The sequence below is a fragment of the Pituophis catenifer genome, unplaced genomic scaffold, assembly GCF_029215685.1.
Source record: "Pituophis catenifer annectens isolate HBS135680 unplaced genomic scaffold, rPitCat1.0.hap2 SCAF_3, whole genome shotgun sequence".
NCBI lineage: Eukaryota > Metazoa > Chordata > Lepidosauria > Squamata > Colubridae > Pituophis > Pituophis catenifer.
The window spans coordinates 111,690,283-111,711,562 of NW_027256883.1; the positions used below are offsets into that span (position 1 = coordinate 111,690,283).

The following is a 21,280-nucleotide window of genomic DNA, read 5'->3' on the forward strand; positions in this document are numbered from 1 at the left end:
CGTTTTTTAGGTGTTGTTCGTCAGCTAAGCGTTTTGTTCTGGAGATGAGTGTCTTGGCTACAGAGTTGATCTGTGCTGGGTGGTGGTGTGAGAGTGCGTGCAGATAGCGGTTTGTGTGTGTTTTCTTCTAGTAGATGGTGTGTCCTAGGAAGCCATTAGATTTTTTGTAGACTAAGACATCCAGGAAGGGAAGTTGGTTGTTCGCTTCTGTTTCCATGGTGAACTGTATTTTGGGGTGTAGGCTGTTGAGGTGTGTGAAGAAGTTGTCCAGTTTTCATTTCCACGTGGCCAGATTATGAAGGTGTCATCTACGTATCTGAGCCAGAGTTTGGGTTTGTGATCAGATTTTTCTAGAGCTTGGGTTTCAAAGTGTTCCATGTAGAGGTTAGCAATGACAGGTGAGAGGGGTGATCCCATGGGTGCTCCTTCTATTTGTTTGTATTTTTGTCCATTATAGATGAAGTATGTGTTGGATAGGCAGTGGTTGGTCAGATCTAGGATGTGCTTGGGGGGGTTATATTTGTTTTGGATAGTTGTCAAGGCTTCTTTGATTGGCACTTGGGTGAAGAGGGATATGACATCAAAGCTCACGAGTAGGTCGCTGGGCTGTAAGTTTTGTTTCTTTATGATCTCTATGAACTGGAATGAGTTTTTTATATGTGAGTTGATGGATTCTGCATAGGGCTGTAGTTGTTTGGTGAGAAATTTGGCTAGGTTTTGTAGAGGTGAGCCTATGGAGCTGACTATGGGTCTAAGTGGGGTTCCTTCTTTGTGTATCTTGGGGAGACCATAGAGCTTAGGGCATCTGGATGATTTCTCTCTGGGAATGATTCTTTGCTGGATCTCTTCGCTGATGGGGGAGGCTTTTATTTTGGATCTAGTGGTTTTTTCCAGGTAGGTGGTGGGATCTGTGTTTAGGGGTTTGTATGTGGAGTCTTGGAGTAGGTTGGTTAATTTGGTTTGGTAGTCAGATGTGTTCATAACCACCGTGGCGTTTCCCTTGTCTGCTGGTAGGATTATTATATTAGTGTCTTCTTTCAAGTTAAGTAGTGCTGTCTGTTCCTCTTTGGGTAAGTTGCTTTTGGGTGGCTTGCTGGTGCAGAGGATGTTGGTGATTTCGAGTCTGATTCTGTTAGCGTCATCGGGGTTGACTTTGGTCAGGCTGGTTTCAACTCCGCATATAATGGTTTCAGTGGGGATGTGTTTGGGAGCGACTGCAAAGTTGAATCCTTTGGAAAGGACATTGGTTTCGGCTTTGGTGAGAATCCTATCTGAGATGTTATGCACTGTTTGTTTCATGTGTGGCTATGAGGGGGGAGGGGTTTGTTTCTGGCGTTCTTGTAGTCTTCGGAGTTTGTTAGTGTGTGTGTCTGTCTTGAGGGTGGTCTGTGTTTCGGCTCTCCAGACAGCGAGTTGTTTGGATTTGTCCCAAAGTGCGGGGTGGATCTTGTTGCTGAGTTTGAGGTGAAGTGTGAGGAGATCTTTGTTGATTTGGTCTAGGAGGAATCTTTTTGTGTGAAGTTCATTTCTGAACTTCAGTTTTCTTCAGTTCAGTCCCTAACACAAAGAATGACACCAGACCCACACTCACGAGAGCCACACAGGATGTAACCACCACACATCCACGCAGAAAGCAGACTCAAACCCACACTGATGATGAGGCACGACCCCGGACCAGAAGCCAGACCACAGCTGCATCATTAGCCACTTTAAACCCCTCCAATCCATACATGAAGCAGACTGACACCCACCATGAAGAGGTGGCACGGCCACGAACACAAAGCCAAACAACAGCAACACAGCTCACCAGCTCAAATCCCCCTGCTACTCAGACTAACCCGAGCACAACCAAGCCCCCACCTAAACAGAACACACACCCAGCCAATCAGAGCACAGCCAACCCCCCATCCAATCAGAGCACAGCCAACCCCCCAACCAATCAGAACACACCTCCGCCCAATCAGAACACAGCCAAGCTCCCACCCAATCAGTTCACACCCCCACTGGCAGTTAAAAGAAAGAAACAGCTGCGATCACACCAGCATAATAATCCTACCAGCAGACAAGGGCAATGCCACGGTGGTTATGAACACCTCCATCACCTCATGCGTAAAAAACTCATTCCAGTTCATAGACATCATAAAGAAACAAAACTTACAGCCCAGTGACCTACTCGTGAGCTTCGATGTCATATCCCTCTTCACCCAAGTACCAATCAAAGAAGCCTTGACAGTTATCCAAAACAAATATAACCCCCCCAAGCACATCTTAGATCTGACCAACCACTGCCTATCCAACACATACTTCATCTATAATGGACAGAAATACAAACAAATAGAAGGAGCACCCATGGGATCACCCCTCTCACCTGTCATTGCCAACCTCTATATGGAATACTTTGAAACCCAAGCGCTAGAAAAATCTGATCACAAACCCAAACTCTGGCTCAGATATGTAGACGACACCTTCATAATCTGGCCACATGGGAAAGAAAAACTGGACAACTTCCTCACACACCTCAACAGCCTACACCCCAAAATACAGTTCACCATGGAAACAGAAGCGAACAACCAACTTCCCTTCCTGGATGTCTTAGTCTACAGAAAATCCAATGGCTCCCTAGGACACACTATCTACCAGAAGAAAACACACCCAAACCGCTATCTGCACGCACTCTCACACCACCACCCTGCCCAGATCAACTCTGTAGCCAAGACACTCATTTCCAGAACAAAACGCTTAGCTGACGAACAACACCTAAAAACCGAACTACGCACTCTCACTAACGTACTAACATCCAATGGATTCCAAAGAAATAAGATCACCAACCTAATCCAAAAAGAAACCCCCACTAAAATCCAAGACAGAGAACAAGAAAACGGCAAAGCCCTCCTCCCATACATAAAAGGCACCACAGACAGAATAAGCAAGATCGTCCACAAACACAACATCAAGACAGCATTCTGCACAAACCGAAAAATATCCACCATCCTAAGGAACCCCAAAGACAAAATTGAGTTAGAAAATCAAGGAGTATATGAAATCCCATGCACCGCCTGCCCCACCACATACATCGGACAAACCAACAGACGAATAAGTGCACGCATAGAAGAACATAAGAACTCAGTCAGAAAAGAGGAACCAACTTCTTCCCTGGTCCAACACCTTAAAGCCACAGGACATGATATTGACTTTAAAAAGACCAGAACTATCGCCAAAACTGAACACTTTAACAACAGAATAATCAGAGAAGCCATCGAGATAGAAAAACGCCCACACAGCATGAACAAATGAGATGATACCTCCCGCCTACCAGCCATGTGGAAACCCGCCCTTATTGACAAACGAGTCCCTAACATGACGAATGACACCAGACCCACACTCACGAGAGCCACACAGGATGTCACCACCACACATCCACGCAGAAAGCAGACTCAAACCCACACTGATAATGAGCCACGACCAAGGACCAGAAGCCAGACCGCAGCTGCATCATTAGCCACTTTAAACCACTCCAATCAATCCATGAAGCAGACTGACACCCACCATGAAGAGCTCGCACGGCCACAAACACGAAGCCAAACAACAACAACGCAGCTCACCAGCTCAAATCCCCCTGCAACTCAGACTAACCCAAGCACAACCAAGCCCCCACCCAAACAGAACACCCCCCCAGCCAATCAGAGCACAACAAACCCCCCATCCAATCAGAGCACAGCCAAGCCCCTAACCAATCAGAACACACCTCCACCCAATCAGAACACAGCCAAGTTCCCACCCAATCAGCTCACACCCCCACTAGCAGTTAAAAGGAAGAGACAGCTGCGATCTCACATTGCTCCTGGAAGCACGAAGCCGAGAACACCAGCCTGAAGATGACGAATGAGACTTCGTCGAAACGTCGCCAAGACACTTCCAATTTTACGTGGGAGAAGACCCGAATAACCAAAGACCTACATACAAACACCCGCGAAAACCTGAGGAAACATATATATATATATATATATATATATATATATATATATATATATATATATATATATATATATATATATATATATTAACATAACAACAAATATATTTAACTATATATTTAATTTTACTATTTTGTTCTTATATAGATATCCCTTGTCCTCATTTACATATTTGTCTAAATATTACCCAGTATCCATTTTACAAACCCTAATTCTTTTTTGTTCCAACTCCTTTTCTCCTTTCCAACCATTGATACACTTTGTTCCAAATTTTATAGTATTCTGTCTCGTTCTTGTTTTTGAGTTCTAATGTCAGCTTGTCCATTTCTGCATAAATCAAGATTTTCTTTATTATTTCTTCTTCCGGGGGAGTTTCTTCCTTTTTCCAGTATTGTGCATAAACCAGCCTTGCTTTTGTTATAACATGCAGCATTAAGTATATCAATTCTTTGCTACATTTCTCTTTTGTGATTCCAATAGGAATAATTCTGGCTTCAGATCTATGTTTTGGTCTAATATCTCCTCCAACCATATCCTAATCTGGTGCCAAAAATCCCTGGTTTTCTTACAATCTTCAGTGATGGAGCACCCATAACTCTGGGAGGCAAGCTATTCCATTGATTAATCATTTTCAGAAAATTTCTCCTTACTTCTAGGCTTCATCTTTAAAAGCTAGAGCAGTTTCCATCAAGTCTGATCTAACTCAAGCTATGATCTAGCTATGAATATAGTCAATACTCTTAAAAATCCAATCTAAAGGGAAATCTAGGGCAGACAACAGGAATATATTATTTATTCAATATTTTATAGTCAGCATTTTCAGACAAATCCTCCCAGAGCAAGTTTTCAAATGTTATTAATAATGAACATAATAAAAGTAATGCTAGTTTTTTTAAAGATATTTTTTGGAGGGTAGGAATAAAAGCAATAAAAGCTTGACTAGTTTTTTTTAAGTTTTAGGAACAACGTAGAAGGGATAGAAAGTGGAGTTCACCCAGAACTATTATGTAAATCTGGAGCAAACATCACAAGTATAAAGATAAAAAGTCCTTAAGACCCTCCAATCTAACTCTCCTTTGGGTAAACCATGAAAAAGGGCCTTTCTCACCAATCTTAGCATCACATACTCTTCAAAGGAAAATGAGCCAAATTAATACTAATATCACAACAAGAAATCGTAGCCATGTTATTCAGATGAAAATTATCATGGACAGGTCTATTCAGACCTTCTTTATACACAGAACACTTCTCCTTCCCTACAGATCAAACTGCTATTTAGCCCAATCCAGTGCCAGCATTCAAATTTGGGGGAATCTTCAGATTGTCCTTCTGAACCAAATAGATTTTTTTTGTTCTCTACCACTGAGTTTCACCATAGTTCTATCCAGTCTTTGACAAGTATTCAGCCTTATTACCCTCATCCTGCATCTTATCTTTGTTGAATAACTCACCTAACTGAACAGGGCTCCAATCCTTGGAGGGAGCTGCTTCATAGTGGTTGGAAGAATTTTCCATATATTGACTAAGCTCATAACTGCTGGAACTGAGACCAGATTCCTTGTACTGTTGGAGGGGGGTTAGCCCCTCAGGCAATGAAAGCTATGTAGGGGAAAACATAGAAAATATATGGGAGTGAATGGTAGTCTGAATTAAAACAAAGCAAAATAATCTACTATATAACTTCTTTCCCAAGGAATTTTACTATTGAAAAAAAAATACATCTTTCCTCCCACCGGCTAAACTGTCAGCAAGGATGAGATTAGATACCTCATGGGCTGGAACATTGGCATTCTTCAAAGAGTTCTCTTGGAAATTATCCCAAGTGTGTTCTTGCAACAAAGGAGAATGGTAGCTGATATCATAGGAAGCATCTTTCTTTGAAGCATAGCTATCTTCGTACGGATCCTGCTTCTTAGATCTAGAGGAAATCAAAGGAAAAAGAAAAAGATTGAGCTTAAAAACTACTGGACTCAACTTTACAGCAAACTTACAGTCATGGCAGTAAATGTTGGCACCCCTGAAATTTTTCCAGAAAATGAGGTATTTCTCACAGAAAAGTATTGCAGTAACACATGTTTTGCTATACACATGTTTATTCCCTTTGTGTGTATTGGAACAAAACCAAAAAAGGGAAGAAAAAAAGCAAATTGGACATAATGTCACACAAAACTCCAAAAATGGGCCGGACAAAATCATTGGCACCCTTTCAAAATTGTGGATAAATAAGATTGTTTCAAGCATGTGATGCTCCTTTCAACTCACCTGGGGCAAGTAACAGGTGTGGGCAATATAAAACTCACACCTGAAAGCAGATAAAAAGGAGAGAAGTTCACTCAGTCTTTGCATGGTGTGTCTGTGTGTGCCACACTAAGCATGGACAACAGAAAGAGGAGAAGAGAACTGTTTGAGGACTTGAGAACCAAAATTGTGGAAAAATATCACCAATCTCAAGGTTACAAGTCCATCTCCAGAGATCTAGATTTGCCTTTGTCCACAGTGCGCAACATTATCAAGAAGTCTGCAACCCATGGCACTGTAGCTAATCTCCCTGGGTGTGGACAGAAGAGAAAAATTGATGAAAGGTGCCAACGCAGGATAGTCCGGATGGTGGATAAGCAGCCCCAAACAAGTTCCAAAGCAATTCAAGCTGTCCTGCAGGCTCAGGGAGCATCAGTGTCAGCGCAAACTATCCGTCAACATTTAAATGAAATGAAACGCTATGGCAGGAGACCCAGGAGGACCCCACTGCTGACACAGAGACATAAAAAAGCAAGACTACAGTTTGCCAACATGTACTTGAGTACGCCAAAATCCTTCTGGGCAAACGTCTTGTGGACAGATGAGACCAAGATAGAGCTTTTTGGTAAAGCACATCATTCTACTGTTTACTGCAAACGGAATGAGGCCTACAAAGAAAAGAACACAGTACCTACAGTGAAATATGGTGGAGGTTCACTGATGTTTTGGGGTTGTTTTGCTGCCTCTGGCACTGGGTGCCTTGAATATGTGCAAGGCATCATGAAATCTGAGGATTACCAACGGATTTTGGGTTGCACTGTAGAGCCCAGTGTCAGAAAGCTGGGTTTGCGTCGGAGATCTTGGGTCTTCCAGCAGGACAATGACCCCAAACATACGTCAAAAAGCACCCAGAAATGGATGGCAACTGTGGAATTGGGATCGTAGAAACACCCAGGAGCATAGAAGAGTTCAGAGGCAGATGCATAAATAAATGTCTTAAACGTATTTATTCATATGATAAATCATATTAACTATGTACAACAGAGATCAAGTCTCATGAGGAACAAACATGAAAAGAGAGAGATGGAGAGAGCATGGTGGAAAAGGTTGGAGGGGGTTTTATACTCAGGGTAAGCCCCTCCTTTCCACATAGGGGTGGAGACACTCTCTGCCTCCACTGGTGTCTATATGACACATGTGCCAATGGCTTGCAAATTGCTGTTGGGAAGAGGCGCCCTTCCAATAAGAGAGACCTGGAGCAGTTTGCAAAGGAAGAGTGGTCCAAAATTCCAGGTGAGAGGTGTAAGAAGCTTATTGATGGTTATCGGAAGCGATTGATTTCAGTTATTTATTCCAAAGGATGTGCAACCAAATATTAAGTAAAGGGTGCCAATTATTTTGTCCAGCCCATTTTTGGAGTTTTGTGTGACATTATGTCCAATTTGCTTTTTCCCCTCCCTTTTTTGGTTTTGTTCCAATACACACAAAGGGAATAAACATGTGTATAGCAAAACATGTGTTACTGCAATACTTTTCTGTGAGAAATACTTCATTTTCTGGAAAAATTTCAGGGGTGCCAACATTTACGGCCATGACTGTATATATCTGTCTCCTTATACCATGATAAGTACATAAAATGAATGCCAAGCTTGAATATGTACTGTTTCCTACAAGATTCAGAATTTTGACCCAATTTCCTCATGATGTGTACACAGCAAACTGTCTAAGCAAATGTTTCACTTAAATCTTTCTCACCTATCACCAAATTAGCTATCAGGTGAGAAAAGGCTCCCTTTATTGATAATGTCCCCTCCCACAAGCTTACAGTTCTGCATTAGAAAAGTCTGCAGAATACTACAAGCACAAAGAATTGCAGTTTTCTGCAAGATCACGTGAAGTGTTGGTAACACTTTATAATGCCTTGGTAAGACCACACTTGGAATATTGCATCCAGTTTTAATTGCCCAATATAAAAAAGATGTTGAGACTCTAAAAAGAGTGCAGAAAAGAGCAACAAAGATGATTAGGGGACTGAAAGCTAAACTATATGAAGAACAGTTGCAAGAACTGGGTATATCTAGTTTAATGAAAAGAAGGATTAGAGATGACATATAGCAATAGTTCAATATCAATAAGGGGCTGCCACAAAGAAGGGTCAATCTCAGAGCTTATTGTCACTTTAAATGTACACTAATCAGCATACGTTAAAATGAAGTTTCATTGCACACAGCTCTCAAAGGGTCACCACCTCCAATATACATTACATAAACTTGATAATTAAGCAAGCAAGCAAATAAATAAATAAATAAATAAATAAATAAATAAATAAGAAAGCATATAACCACATATATTAAATAAAATAAATAATAAATATCTTTATTGTCATTGTATGTGTATACAGTATACCCATACAACAAAATTCACTTAACACCCAAAGACCAGGTCCAACACACATAACAATCCCCAAGCACACTCCCACCCATTAAATTCTCCACCCCTAAACCACCCAAACATCCACAAAACAGACCAAGTAAGACTGTCCAACAGCTCACTGATGGTGGCCCTTTAGTTCATTGTTGAGTGCAATTATAACTCTGGGATAAAAACTATTCAGAAGACGTGTGGTCCAAGTTTTAATTGTTCTGTATCTTCTGCCAGAAGGCAACAGTCCAAAAAGATTGTAAGCAGGATGGGAAGAGTCTCTGAGAATGTCATGCAACTTTCTCAAACAGCGAGATTCAAAGATGTCATCCAGGGCTGGTAGCTGGAGTCCAATGATATTCTGGGCAGTTTTAATGATTCTCTGTAGAGTTTTTTTGTCCGCTACAGAGCTGCTATTATATGACACAGAGAAACAACACAGTCTAGTTCGGATGCATACATGAACATGGTGAGAAAAACAAATCTTGCAAGTTTACCAGATGGATGGCATAGGAAACAAAGCTGTTACAGAATCAAATAGTTCTATTAGAAATACTTCAAATGCTCCCAGAGGGGAGCAACAGAAACAAACCGTAAAGTGGGTGCGTGAGGTCTCTAACAATACTTTCAGCTCTAAGCACAAAGCGCTTATAAGCAGTAACCTGAATAACAGGAAGCGAGCTTTCTATAATCTTCTTGGTTGCCCTTACCACTCTCTGTATGAACCTTCTATCTGAGGCACTGCTACTATCAACCAAACAGTGATGCAATTTGTTAAAACGGTCTCAATTGTGCCTGTGTAAAAAGTGGTCAGGACAAAAGGAGAAAGATGTGCTCTCCAGAAATGCAGATGCTGGTTTGCATGCTTCACTAAGGATGATGTGTGGAGAGACCAATTCAGATTGTTCATTATCTGCACCCCCAGATACTTAATACTGTTGACCACCTCAACATCTGCATCCTTGATACTGAGTTGAGTATGACTATGCTGGATCTTTCTAAAATCTACAATGATCTCCTTTATTTTATTAATGTTTAGAACCAGGTTACTTTTATTGCACTAGTCCACCAAAGCCTTCACCTCTTCCCTATAAGCATCTTCATTGTTGTCCTGAATAAGACCCACCACTGCTGTGTCATCCACATACTTCACAATATGATTCGTAGCACTTTTGGCACAACAGTCGTGGGTCATCAAAGTGAACAGTAGCGGTCTCAAGACATAGCCCTGTGTGGAACCGGTACTCAAGAAGATGGAGTTGGAAATTTTTCTCCCAATTCACACAAACCTGGGCCTATCAATAAGGAAATCAAGTATCCAGTTACATAAAGGACTATTAAAACCTAATAGGCCCAGTTTGTTCACCAAATGCTGTGGAACTCCGAACTAAAATCAATAAACAGCATTCACACATAAGTATTCTTCTCCTCCAGGTGCTTCAAGCTAAGATGAAGCACACAGGAAAGTGCATCATCTATAGATAGAATAGAAGATATTCTGATAGATAGACCCTATTCTACAAAGGATCTGAAGGCAGGACAAGAAGCAATGGATGGAAACTAATCAAGGAGAGAACCAAGCTAAGGAGAAATTTCCTGTTAGAACAATTAATCAGTAGGACAACTTGCCTCCTGAAGTTGTGGGTGCTCCATCATTGGAGGTTTTTAAGAAGAGATTGGACAACCATTTGTCTGAAATGTTATAGGGTTTCCTGCTTGAGCAACTCTGTTATTCTGTTATTCTGTTATATATAACAGTTTGGCTTTATCTTATAGCTAGGATGAAACTCTATCAAAAAATGCACAAAGGAAAGAAATGGTCAGTGTGACACAACTTTAAGTGCTGAACACTGAAAGGAAATATAATGAAGGAGGACAGGGGGGAAAATAATAATTTTTCTGTTACCCAAAGTCACCCAGCTGGTTTCTGTGCCTAAGGGAGAACTAGAATCTGGATCTCCCTGCTCCCTGTCCAGCACCTTAACTCACAACATGGCACAGACTCTCATATCGATATATGTATGTGAATGTATATAAAACATTTATTTAAAAACCTTAATTATGAAATTATTTAAAAACTAAACATAAATATAACTATATAACTATATTATTGTTGTATTACCAAAAATAAATTTAGTCTACTACATTTAAAAACACTATATGGTATAAAGAAGAAAATAACCTAATTCCTACTATGATAAGAACCAACATCTCTGGACCAGAAGGGTAGTAAATTGTAATTCTGAATCTTACAATTGTAGCCCATGATCACAAGTAGCTAAAAGAAGTTGCATTCTAATACATGACTTAGATTAATAAGTAAACCAATGACAAACTGGGTATTTGCTTCATCCATACAAATTTACAATAATCATTAACTTTTTAAATATGTTAAAACAAAAACTAATTAAAATATTTAAGCTGAACCAAGACAAGCATTGCTCTGAAAATATGTATTAGTTTGATGCTAAATTTGTTTTTAATAACACTAATCCTTCACAATAAACCTAAGGATGTTTTCATTTGCCTCTCAATAGCCTCTTTTACCTGAGAGATACCGGTATATTTTCAAATATTCTTACCTACTAAATTCAGTATCTTCCTGGGGATAGCTTCTGAATAATATAAAAAACCCTAATATTTTCCAGACACTCATCTAGCAGAATATTTGATTTACTCTATATTGTATTGCATTGCATTGCATTGCATTGTAGTATATTATAGTATATTACATTACATTATATTATATTATGTATGATGTTATATCTAGAATATTGACTCTGTGTGTGTGTGTGTGTGTGTGTGTGTGTGTGTGTATTAGCCATTGTCTATCCATTGCAGGAACATGCAAATTAAACATTAAATGAGATAAAGAACATCCTTGACAAGTTCTACCCTTTGCTTTTATTACTGGTGAAATAATTTAATAATTACAAAATCAGAAAGATTAGGATAATAAACTTTAATCTAAGAAATTAATTGCATAGGAAATCTAAAATCCTTAAATATCTGATACAAATCCATAATTTGAACATTATCAAATATCTTTTTCCATATCCAAGTTCACATTGCAGTTTAATACATTTAAATGTGCAAGGTTATTATATTAGCTAGAAGCGTTAAAGAACCTGAAACCTAAAACTCTTTCATTAATTGTTTCTTAAACATGAATTTCAACAAGTACTGTATTTTGCAGACTTTACACCAATGCAGCTGTTAAAATTTTAACATCAACATTCAAACTCTTTATAATACCATACTTCTACTTAATATTCAGTACAAATCATTCAGATTCTCAGACATTAGAACACTAAGTCTAGACGCATACACAAATACAAGCACATTTACACCCCAACCAATATAAGATCACCATGATTGTTTCCTTATATATTTATTCATAAACACAATAGACAACCAAGCCAATATGCTCAATGTTGACCCATTTGCTAAATACTCCATTTATCCTCTGGCATCTTTAATTCCGTCACCTACTATTAATATCACATTCAACCATCAACTTTCCATTCTATATTAATACAAACCATTCCATAATTCCAGCCTATTCATTCCATCATATATTTTTTTTTACTTCAACAAATGTACAGTAAACTTTCTCACCTCTGTACATTCTTAGTTTTGCCCCACTTCAAAAAGATTTTGTTTTATCTTCATTTTTAAATCTTAACCATATCCTGCTCTTGTTGAACACATACTCTGCATTTGTCTTTTCTCAATATATACACTGCTCAAAAAAATTAAGGGAACAAAGGAGAAGACATCCAAGATCTGAATGAATGAAATAGCCTTATTAAATACTTTGTTCGTTACATACAGTAGTTTTGTGTTCCCTTTAGTTGTTTGAGCAGTGTATAAACTACTGTATGTAAAGAACAAAGTATTTAATAAGGCTATTTCATTCATTCAGATCTCGGATGTCTTCTGCTTGTGTTCCCTTTATTTTTTTGAGCAGTATATTTTATAAAATATCTGCCTCTCAGGCTCATTTTTGCAACAATCTTGTGTTTGTGTTCATTTACCTAATCCACAGCTTCTTTTACCACTGCAATGTGTTTTTATTTCCTTTAATATAACACTACAATCTTCTGTAATGCTCTGTAACATGTTCCAAGCAGCTTTCAAGTCCTCTTTCCTTTTACACATTTCTCATTTATTCTGTTGAAAAATGCATTTATCTTGTAATACTTTTCCAAGCAGGACTCACATTTTCTCTTCCTATAGTCCTTCCACTTTGATTTTTTCCAATTATTTTCTTTCTCTGTGTGTCCTTTATTCTCTAAAATTCACTCATGGTACTGTGTAAAAGTAATCTGCTTCACATTCAGAATCTCTCATAATCTTTGTATGATGCTCTCAATCTTTGACCGTAAAAATCATGCTTCTCAATTCATCTTTGTGTATGCATGAACAGACTTACACTTAAACTAAGGACTCAAAACAAACATTTATATAAGCAGATACTCACAAATCACCATTCCAGCCAAAGCTCAATTTTGCCTCTCGGTGCACTCACACTACAGTACATTACTCACACCATAGTATTTGGTTCAAATCTAAATGATCTTGGAAGGCAGCATACTTTTGCCACAACCCACTAATAGGAGATACATGTAATGCACTGATAAGCACTCAGGAATTGTTCAATACCATATCTGTACATTTCTGATATTCCCCATATACAGGTAGTCCTCAACTTACAACAGTTTATTTAATGACCATTCAAAATTACAACGGCGCTGAAAAAAGGTGACTTATGACAGTTTTTCACACTTACGACCATTGGAGCATCCCCGTATTCATGTGATGAAAATTCAACTGCTTGGCAACTGATTCATCTTTATGACAGTTGCAGTGTCCCAGGGTCATGGGAACAGCTTTTGTGACCTTCTGACAAGCAAAATCAATGGAGAAGCCAGAGTCACTTAACAATTATGTTACTAATTTAACAACTGCAGTGATTTACTTAACAACTGTATTTATTTATTTATTTATTTATTTATTTATTTATTTATTTATTTATTTATTTATTAAATTTATATACCGCCCTACTCCCAAAGGACTCAGGGCGGTGAACAGCCAAAAGATAAAAAACACATAGTACAAACGTTAAAAAACCATTTGTGGCAAGAAAGTTCATAAAGACCCTTGATGGTACAGTGGTTTAATGCACCCTGTTATTAACACAGCTGCCTGCAATTTCTGCTGGTTCGAATCTCACCAGGCTCAAGGTTGACTCAGCCTTCCATCCTTTCTAAGGTAGGTGAAATGAGGACCCAGTTTGTGGGGGCAATAAGCTGACTTTGTATAAAATATACAAAAGAATGAAGGCTATTGCTTAACGCATTGTAAGCCGCCTTGAGTCTCCGGAGAAGGGCGGCATATAAATCAAATTAAAAAAAAAATGGGGCAAAACTTAACAAATGTCTCACTTAGCAACATAAATTTTGGGCTCAATTGTGGTCGTAAATTGAGGACTACCTGTAATTTTCTTAGAGAATCCCTAAAATAATCCATAGAAGGTCTATGCATGAAAAATAGAAATATGAATACATCTTCTCACACATCTCAGCTTGGAAAAATCTAAAATATCTCCAGTAGGGAGGTAGGTTTCCAGAGGGCATGCAGAGAGAGGGGGGGGGGGGGAGGAAGGGAGGGAGAGAGAGAGAGAGAGAGAGAGAGAGAGAGAGAGAGAGAGAGAGAGAGAGAGACTGAAGGCAAGGCAAAGATAACATCTACAATTCTATCTTCATGCTGGCCAGAGATTTTGTCAATAAATATCAAAGCCATCCATTGACCCAACAGTACTAAGAATAACTGGATAGGGATAATCTTAAACATTGTCATTCAAGAGTTTTACTTACTGAGTTAGTGCAACATCATAATACCCCAAAGAGTCGTTACCACTCCTAGACTGGCAATCTGGATAGTAATTCTGGTGCCAGGAATTTGCACTTTCACTCCAGTTATCTCTCCATCTTGGATCTGTACAAAGTAAATATAAACAAATAGGTCTTCTTGCATGCATTAAGAATGAAAGGCTAGTCAGAATTAGGCATAGAGCAATGGAATGCCATTCTCCTTAAACTACACAATTGAACTATGCTCTGCACTAGTGGAACAGATTAGATAATAATGATTATTTACCTGGGGGTGGGGGGAGAGAAGGATTGCAGGTAAACAGCATGAAGCTGAGAAACAATTAAGAGAAATGAAATGGTTGAGTTACAGTAATTTTCCCAAATACTGGCTAGGATTGTAGGAATCGTACTTGCTCTTGAAGAGAAGCTATCACCTCTTCCTTCTCTTAGCAAATCACCACTGCGAGAATATTTCCTTATCTAAACCAAACTATAATATAATTTAGTGCAATGGTTAAGGCATCAAGATAAAAACCAAGATGTCATGAGTTCTATACCTGCCTTAGGCACAAGGCCAGATGGGTGACCTTGGGCCAGTCACATTTTATCTGCCCTAGGAAGGAGTGAGTGGCAAATCACTTTTGAAAAAACTTGCCAAGAAAATTGCAGGGACTGGTAGCTTTCACTTTTTATAACTATCATATTTGGGCTACAAAAAGCTTAAAAACCATATGATGGAAGGTTTACAGCAAGGGTCTCCAACCCCTGGTCCATGGACCGGCATTGGGCTGCAGCATGCAAGAAACTGGACTGTGCAAAGAAGTGAAGCCCCATCCATGGGATGCAGGCAGCATGTGAAACCATGCCCCCTCTGGTCTGCAGAAAAACCTCTCTCCACGGAACCAGTCCCTAGTGCCCAAAAAGTTGGGGGCCACTTGTTTATAGCATCTCACTACTTCCACCTACAGGTTATCCAGATATTTACAACCCAGCTATAGCACACCTAATTTTTTTAAGCACATGTATTTGAAATAATGAAATGAAATGAAATGAAGTGAAGTGAAGTGAAATGAAATGAAGTGGGGTGTGTGTGTGTGTGTGTGTGTGTGTGTGTGAAACTTTGCCCCATGGTTCTCTTTAAATGAGGTTAAGAGTAAGTGGAACTGCCTGTCAGTGGTGGGTTGTTACCCGTTCTCCCCAGTTCTTGTGAACCAGTAGTGGAAATTTTGAGTATTTCGGAGAACCAGTAAATACCACCTCTGCCTGGCCCTGCCCCCAATCTATTTACTGCCTCCCAGTCTCCCAGCTGATTGGCTAGAAGGAAAAAATCAGGGCTCACTTGACAAAGAAGAGGGGGAAAAAACAAGACACCATCGCTTTAAATTGAGAAGCCAAGAAGCCTCCCAACTAATCAGCTAGAAGGAAAAAATCAGGGTTCACATTTTAGCCAGGAGATCACTTGGCAAAGAAGAAGAAGGAAAAAAAACGCCGTTGCTTTAAATTGACAAGCCAAGAAGCAGCTGCTGGAATGAGGTTTTTACTTGCAGAAGCGAAGTGACATTCAGCAGTTCGTTTCTGGGTCAGCTGAACAACAAACTGGATAAGAGGAGGGATTCTTATATGGTTCTATGTTTTTGAAGTTTTGGGGTTTGTACAACATGGGCTTTGTGTTTCTAAAAAGGTTTGGGCGATTTCCATTGTGAAATATCCTGTCTTGAATGAGTTTTCTGCCTGCTTGTAAATGGAGCTGAACTTCCGGCTTCCACCTTCTATAATCTCTAAGCACCGGTAGCTGTTTTCTTCTTACAAAGTTTCCTTTATGCAGCTGATAGGAATGTGGAATGAGCCTCAGGCAGGTTCCTTGTTAGCAGCTTGATTTTTCCTTGCTTTTCTGGGAGCCTTTTCTTATAAGTAATATTTTATTTGGGGAAATAAAGAGGGGGGAGTTTGATTCCTTCCCCGAGCAGGTTAGTGGGGTGGGGAGGGAATGGGGATTTTGAAGTAACCTTCCCCTGGAGTGGGGAGGGAATGGGGATTTTGCAGTATCCTTCCCCTGTCACGCGCACAGAACCGATAATAAAAAAAATTGAAATCCACCACTGTTGCCTGTGGTTTTTCAGTTTCAAAGGGAAGTACAATTAATGAAGAAAATGGCATCCATGCTTCTTGCTTTGAGAAATGCTTTGAGAAGAACAGGGGAAACTATAGAAAGGAGTTTTAGAACTATAGAGAAAGGGTGAGGACGTTGGAAAGATATAGAGGAAACCAGACTAAGGCTAAGCTAAAGGGGGAAGAGAAAAGAGAGAAAAAAGAAACAGAAATGTGAACTATTTAATCCTACAAATGGAGCCACAGAACTGAAACAGAATTTTGGACTTAACACGTGATCCCAGGAAGATTTTGAGACTGAGATTGAGATAGGAAACTGAAATGTTTGGTGTTAGCTTACATCCCCAGTTTTTACAGAACTTGAAGACAGCATATTTGACACTTTCTACCTATGGTAGTTTTCTCTACAAGAACATTCCTGTTAGGTTGGGCTGAATGACTGATTCAAAGATGCCAAGTGAATTGCATGGCCAAGGGTAGATTTGAACCTGAGTCTCTCTAATCCTCTCTAATCCTCTAGTCTCTAAGAAATATGCCACACTGACTGTCCTACCTTAGTCTCAAAATCTGGCCCAAAAAGTAGGGAATTACGAACTCCTTTTTCAAATCTTAAATGTTAGTATACTGTAGTAAGTTATGAATACTTAAGTGTTGCAGTTTCACAGGCCTGCTGCATTTGTCTCCTTTTCAGGAGGACATTCAACTCTAACCATTCTAAACTTTAGTCCCTCACTATACTAAGATACTAAGAATTCATAAAGAATAAAGAAATGCTTACAAATGACTTCCCATAATACATATAAATATAAGCATACCCTATTACTTTACTTCCGCATTTCCCAATATCCATTATTCCTATATAGATTGGTCTTTGTCAGTGCTAGTTGGAAATTATAAATTGTTTTAGCCCAGAAGGCACCAGACTGGAGAAAAATATTTTAGCTCCATAATGTTCTCAGCCATTTATCCTATGGGAAACGCAGTACCTCTTTTGCTTGGATGTACTTGGGTGAATCTTTGGTACGCTTCAGGGTCCTCCATGAAGCCATGATGCAGCCCTTCATATTCTTGCCTGAAAAGTAACCCAAAAGGAATGAGCCAAATAAGAGGCAGAAAAATGTGCTTTAGTAGGCTATCTACTGTATATCTTTTTGTAGTTGGAAATAGTTGAAAATAGTTCATCAAAAACAGTTCCAGAAACTAACACATATTGATTATGTGCCATCAAGTCATTTTCAATTCCTAGTGACCACATAGATTTTCTCCATGATGATCTGTCTTTAACCTGATCTTCCACGTCTTCCAATCACCATTGTAAATCCATCCACCTTGGTACAGACCATCCTCTTATCCTTCCTTCCACCTTTCCCAACATTACAGCCTTTTCCAGAGAGCTGGGTCTTCACATAATTATTAGACATAATAATAATAGATCTTTATTTACTGTTATAATATATCACCATTATTCGATCATTAATGTGACTCTTTCTCCTAAATCTATTATTAAATAATTTTAAAATATGAGTGAGATTTCATTGACAACTTGGTAGGGCCCACTAACTCAGTAGACGGTTGAACTTAGTGATCTATAAGTCAATAGAATAAGTAGTGGCAGTACTAACAAAAAGATGGGACAAACTGAAGGATGCAAAATGTAAAAAAGTAGCAAAACCACAAAGCTTTTGCATTCTAATTTAGGAGTTACAAAGGCCTGGTTAAAATAATAGCAGGAAATTATAGCTTCCATTATGTGAATAATTTGGTCTTTTTTTCACTTTCATAATTTTTCAATTATACATAAATGGATTGGTTTGAACTTTGGGTAGTTGTTCCTTTGGTTTCTTGTTTGTGTTTAGAAGAGTTGATCAGAAATATTCATTTCTAGTTTACTATAATTATGCTCAAAGATAAGGGCAAAGCAGAACATTAGTTTGTATATAATACTGTATAAATGCAGGCAAATCTAAAAAATATATAATGCTAAACAGTTGTTTCAGTGCAAAGAATAGATTAGCTAGACCACATAAAACCTACTAAATATATACTGTATATTAAACAATATGCAGTATAGGCCAGAGAATCATGACAACATACAATACATTGCACACTAAGCAATATACAAGGCAGGGAAGCCACAACTTTATAGTCACTCAATGATCAAAATAAAGTGGTGGTGGTGTTGTCAACAAAAGTTTTAAATCCAGTGCAGGATCCAAAAGGTCAAAATTAAGATTATTATGGTAGCACTTGACCTTATTCAGGACCCCATGCAGGGCTCTGCAGGCTATAGATATGAGAGAAAAAGATTCAAAACAACCCCAACTGCAATAAAACACACTTTCTCATAATCTCTGAAATCAGACAATTTTGTTTCTTTAGACTATGATTTAGAACCAGCTGAAATCAGAGCCTGGACCTCCTTGTGCTGCCTGTCTATATCATTTCCCAACATTGTCACTCCTTATTTTTCATGTTAGCTTTACCTTGTGTAAGACCAGTCTGGATAGCTACTTTTATAATATTCTGCCCTGGAGTTTGGTCTCATATAGTTCTGGGGCCTTGGATGATGGATGGGATGGTGGTGCTGAGTATCTAGCCAAGGCGGAGGTCCTACTTGGAAATCAGGATGGTATCCTTCATGCCTGAAATGTGGAGGTGGAGGACCATGGTAGACTTCCCTCCATGGGCTCCTTCCATATCCTTCAAACCAGGTTGCACACCTCCCTTGGTCCTGGGGCTGTCGTGGTGGCATCCATGAGTCCATTCAGGACTTTTTATTAAAGACTGTTCTTATTTAGATTTTGTTCAGTATCTAAATTTCTTCAGTTTCCTATAAATATAAAAACAATCAAAAGGCAGTAGGTTCAATGAAAAGAAGCATTCTTCCAAACAAGATAGCCAAACTGTAAAGACTTTTGCCTTCATGGTTATAGGTCTAGAAAGGCTCCAGGGAAGACTATTCTTGCTATGTCCTAGAGGCATATCTATAACTTCTTTATAAATTAGGATTTTTAAAATACCTTTTCCCCCTTTGGAAAAGAGAATATATGAGATTGTTAATATTTATTCATCTCTTTGTAGTTTGATAGAAAATACATGAAGTTACTGTTAAAGAAACAAGTTTATGCCCTAGGCACAGAATTCTTACAAGTTTTTAATACTGCAATTAGCTTTCACACTAATTGATATCTAACATTGGTAACTTTACTGCTAAATGAAAATAAAGAGTTATAATCAGGCCAATCCACATACATTATTTCAAAATTATACAACAAATCCTGCTTGATTTATCAGAAAACAATGGCTTGATAATACTTTCATTATTTAGTTAATACATTAATGATAACATCAGATATCTGACTATTTTCTGACATACAGTATAATCTTTCCGATATTATATCACTAATTATTGAAAAGATGTCTGTAATAGTTCCCTAAAGGCTGAATAAACTTGAGATCTTTCTGGTCTCTTAGTCCATTTTAAAAGGGTCATACAGATACGTAGTCCATCTTCTATCTATACATCAGTCATTCAGTCACATCGCCAAACCAGCAGGGAGTGATATTGTACAAACATCTGACAACACATTTTTATTGATTGCAATCCTCTCTATCAAACGTGTCTTCTGTGCAACTCTAACATTTGTGTATGGTGAAACCTATTTCATTTATACACCAAAAGGGCAAGAAAAAAAAATCAGGTAAAATGCTACAGGATAACTCCAGGACAACTTGAGTGAGCAATGCTATCTTATGTCTATATACCCATAATACCCCTACTTACAATGCACATACCTTTATTAGAAATGAGACCACCAGCTCCAGTTCTTTCAGCTTACTCGCAGTGGTACTTATCTGTTCCAAGACAGCTGTCAAAGTCCATTTGCCACATGGGTGGATACCTGACCAAGTTTCTACCCACCATAGATGAGTACTCTCAGTTTTTTCCTGGTGTCAAAGTCCTGGACAATGCAATAATCCTGACTGAGCAGAGCAAAGGGCACATTAAACCTTTGTAAACAATACATTGGATCCTTCCAAACAAACTAAATATTTAGTGCATTTTGCATCACTTAAAATGCAGGTAGAGTAGAATGACATGGGAAGTTGCTCAGCAAAATTGGATTACTTGTTTTCCCTTCCCCCATCTTCAGGAACCTTTTCTACATATTCTTGGGTTTTTATAATGAAAGATGAATGGCTTGGAGCAACTTGTTTCAAGAGCCATAAGATGCTCAGGTTTGTTCCAAAAGCTATTCTAAATTTAAAACTTAGTACTGGCCAGGTAAAACCTAGTGAGTACTGGCCAGGTGGAACAGGTGTCCTCAAGGTGAAGCTATAGCAGAAGAGTAGTATGGAGGATGGAGACTTGGAGAAGACAGCAACTTGCCTTTATGGAGTCAATGGGAGGAAAGAGAATGAATCCAGGAGTCCTTCCTTCATTCTTTTAGCCCAGTTGATTACATCAGAGACAGTACTATGGGGTTCTGACAGAAATCCTTTGCTTTCGAGCCAAAATGCTTGATGATTTCACATTAAACTGAAATACATGGTTACTAGGTAACTAGGTTATGCAGGTGTAGAAAAAAAAAGAAATTCTAATTCAGATTCTAATTCAGATCTGCATTTTATTCTATCACATAGAATAGCAACTGGAACAAG

General features: G+C 38.8%; 1 protein-coding gene across 1 annotated transcript in view; it reads right to left on the bottom strand.

Moving 5' to 3' along the window:
- The window catches only part of SEC16B (SEC16 homolog B, endoplasmic reticulum export factor), a 77,162-nt gene extending 56,618 nt beyond the window's left edge, over positions 1–20,544 (bottom strand). The window contains exons 1-6 of the mRNA XM_070940933.1: positions 20,414–20,544; positions 19,102–19,448; positions 17,605–17,690; positions 14,513–14,633; positions 5,742–5,892; positions 5,426–5,573 (exon numbers count right to left, since the gene is read on the bottom strand). Of these exons, the coding sequence (XP_070797034.1) occupies positions 5,426–5,573; positions 5,742–5,892; positions 14,513–14,633; positions 17,605–17,690; positions 19,102–19,382 (787 nt within the window). The 5' untranslated portion in view covers positions 19,383–19,448; positions 20,414–20,544. The remainder of the gene's footprint in view (positions 1–5,425; positions 5,574–5,741; positions 5,893–14,512; positions 14,634–17,604; positions 17,691–19,101; positions 19,449–20,413) is intronic.
- Positions 20,545–21,280: the final 736 nt, after the last annotated feature.